This window comes from Myotis davidii, unplaced genomic scaffold (assembly GCF_000327345.1).
Source record: "Myotis davidii unplaced genomic scaffold, ASM32734v1 scaffold1731, whole genome shotgun sequence".
Lineage (NCBI taxonomy): Eukaryota > Metazoa > Chordata > Mammalia > Chiroptera > Vespertilionidae > Myotis > Myotis davidii.
The window spans coordinates 66,170-67,126 of NW_006282428.1; the positions used below are offsets into that span (position 1 = coordinate 66,170).

General features: G+C 43.5%; 1 protein-coding gene across 1 annotated transcript in view; it reads right to left on the reverse strand.

Annotated features, from left to right (window-relative positions):
* Positions 1–704, reverse strand: part of LOC102773175 (zinc finger protein 527-like) — a 26,200-nt gene extending 25,496 nt beyond the window's left edge. Inside the window, exon 1 of the mRNA XM_015559432.1 lies at positions 584–704. Coding sequence (XP_015414918.1) covers positions 584–610 — 27 coding nt within the window. The 5' untranslated portion in view covers positions 611–704. The remainder of the gene's footprint in view (positions 1–583) is intronic.
* Between the last annotated feature and the right edge of the window lie 253 nt (positions 705–957).

Genomic DNA, 957 nt, shown 5'->3' on the forward strand with positions numbered 1-957 from the left:
ACCTGACAAATATAGTGTATGCCTCCTGTCTTCTTTCCTTCACCGTAATGTCTGCCTGGTTCATCCACGTTGTTGCATGTATCAGTCAGTAGTCACTCCTTATTGCTGAGTAGTATTCCAATGAACAGATAAACCAGTCTCTTTATCCACTCACCATGATGGACATTTGGGTTGTTTCCAGTTTGAGAAAATATGAATAAAACTGCTATAAGCATTCATGTACAAGTTTCATCACATGCTTGAGCATAACACTGAGGAAAAGGGATACCAACTGTCTCATGGAAGGATTATGTGAACAAACTAGAGGCCCGATGCAGGAAATCCATGCAAGAGTAGGCCTTCCTTCCCCCAGCTGCCGGCACCAGCTTCCCTCTGGCACCCGGGACCCAGGCTTCCCCCACAGCCCCGGCTTCATCCAGGACATCTGGTCTAATTAGCATATCATGCTTTTATTATTATAGAAGATGGTGGAGAAAGAGAAGTGGAGAGAGGACTCACTGGGCTATCTGTGACTCTCTCTGTATTCCAAAGTCCTAAATAATGAGATAGCATTTCTGGAAACAAAGTGAAAACCTCAACTTACCTGGGATTCACACAGTCCAACAGCCATTCTTCCTTCCTTCTTCAATTTTCTCTTTTGGAGAACAAAGTCCTGAGAAGCGACAGTTAAGAAAGAAAAAGTGGCAGACCATCCCTATGTTGCTGATCTTAGACTTACAAAGATAGAGCTATTGCCCATGTTGTGATCCCCACAGCCTCAGCCCTACTCACTTCCAAGATCTGAGAAAGAGGCCAAAACTGATATTAATCCCTAAAGTTATGACTAATAAGAAGAATATATAGCCTGAATTCACCAAAATCTAAAATCCATCCTATGGCTAACAAGGAAGTATGATCTGGTCATGGTTGGCCCTTAGACCTCATTTTCCCCTTGCTCACTCCACTCTAGGCACACAG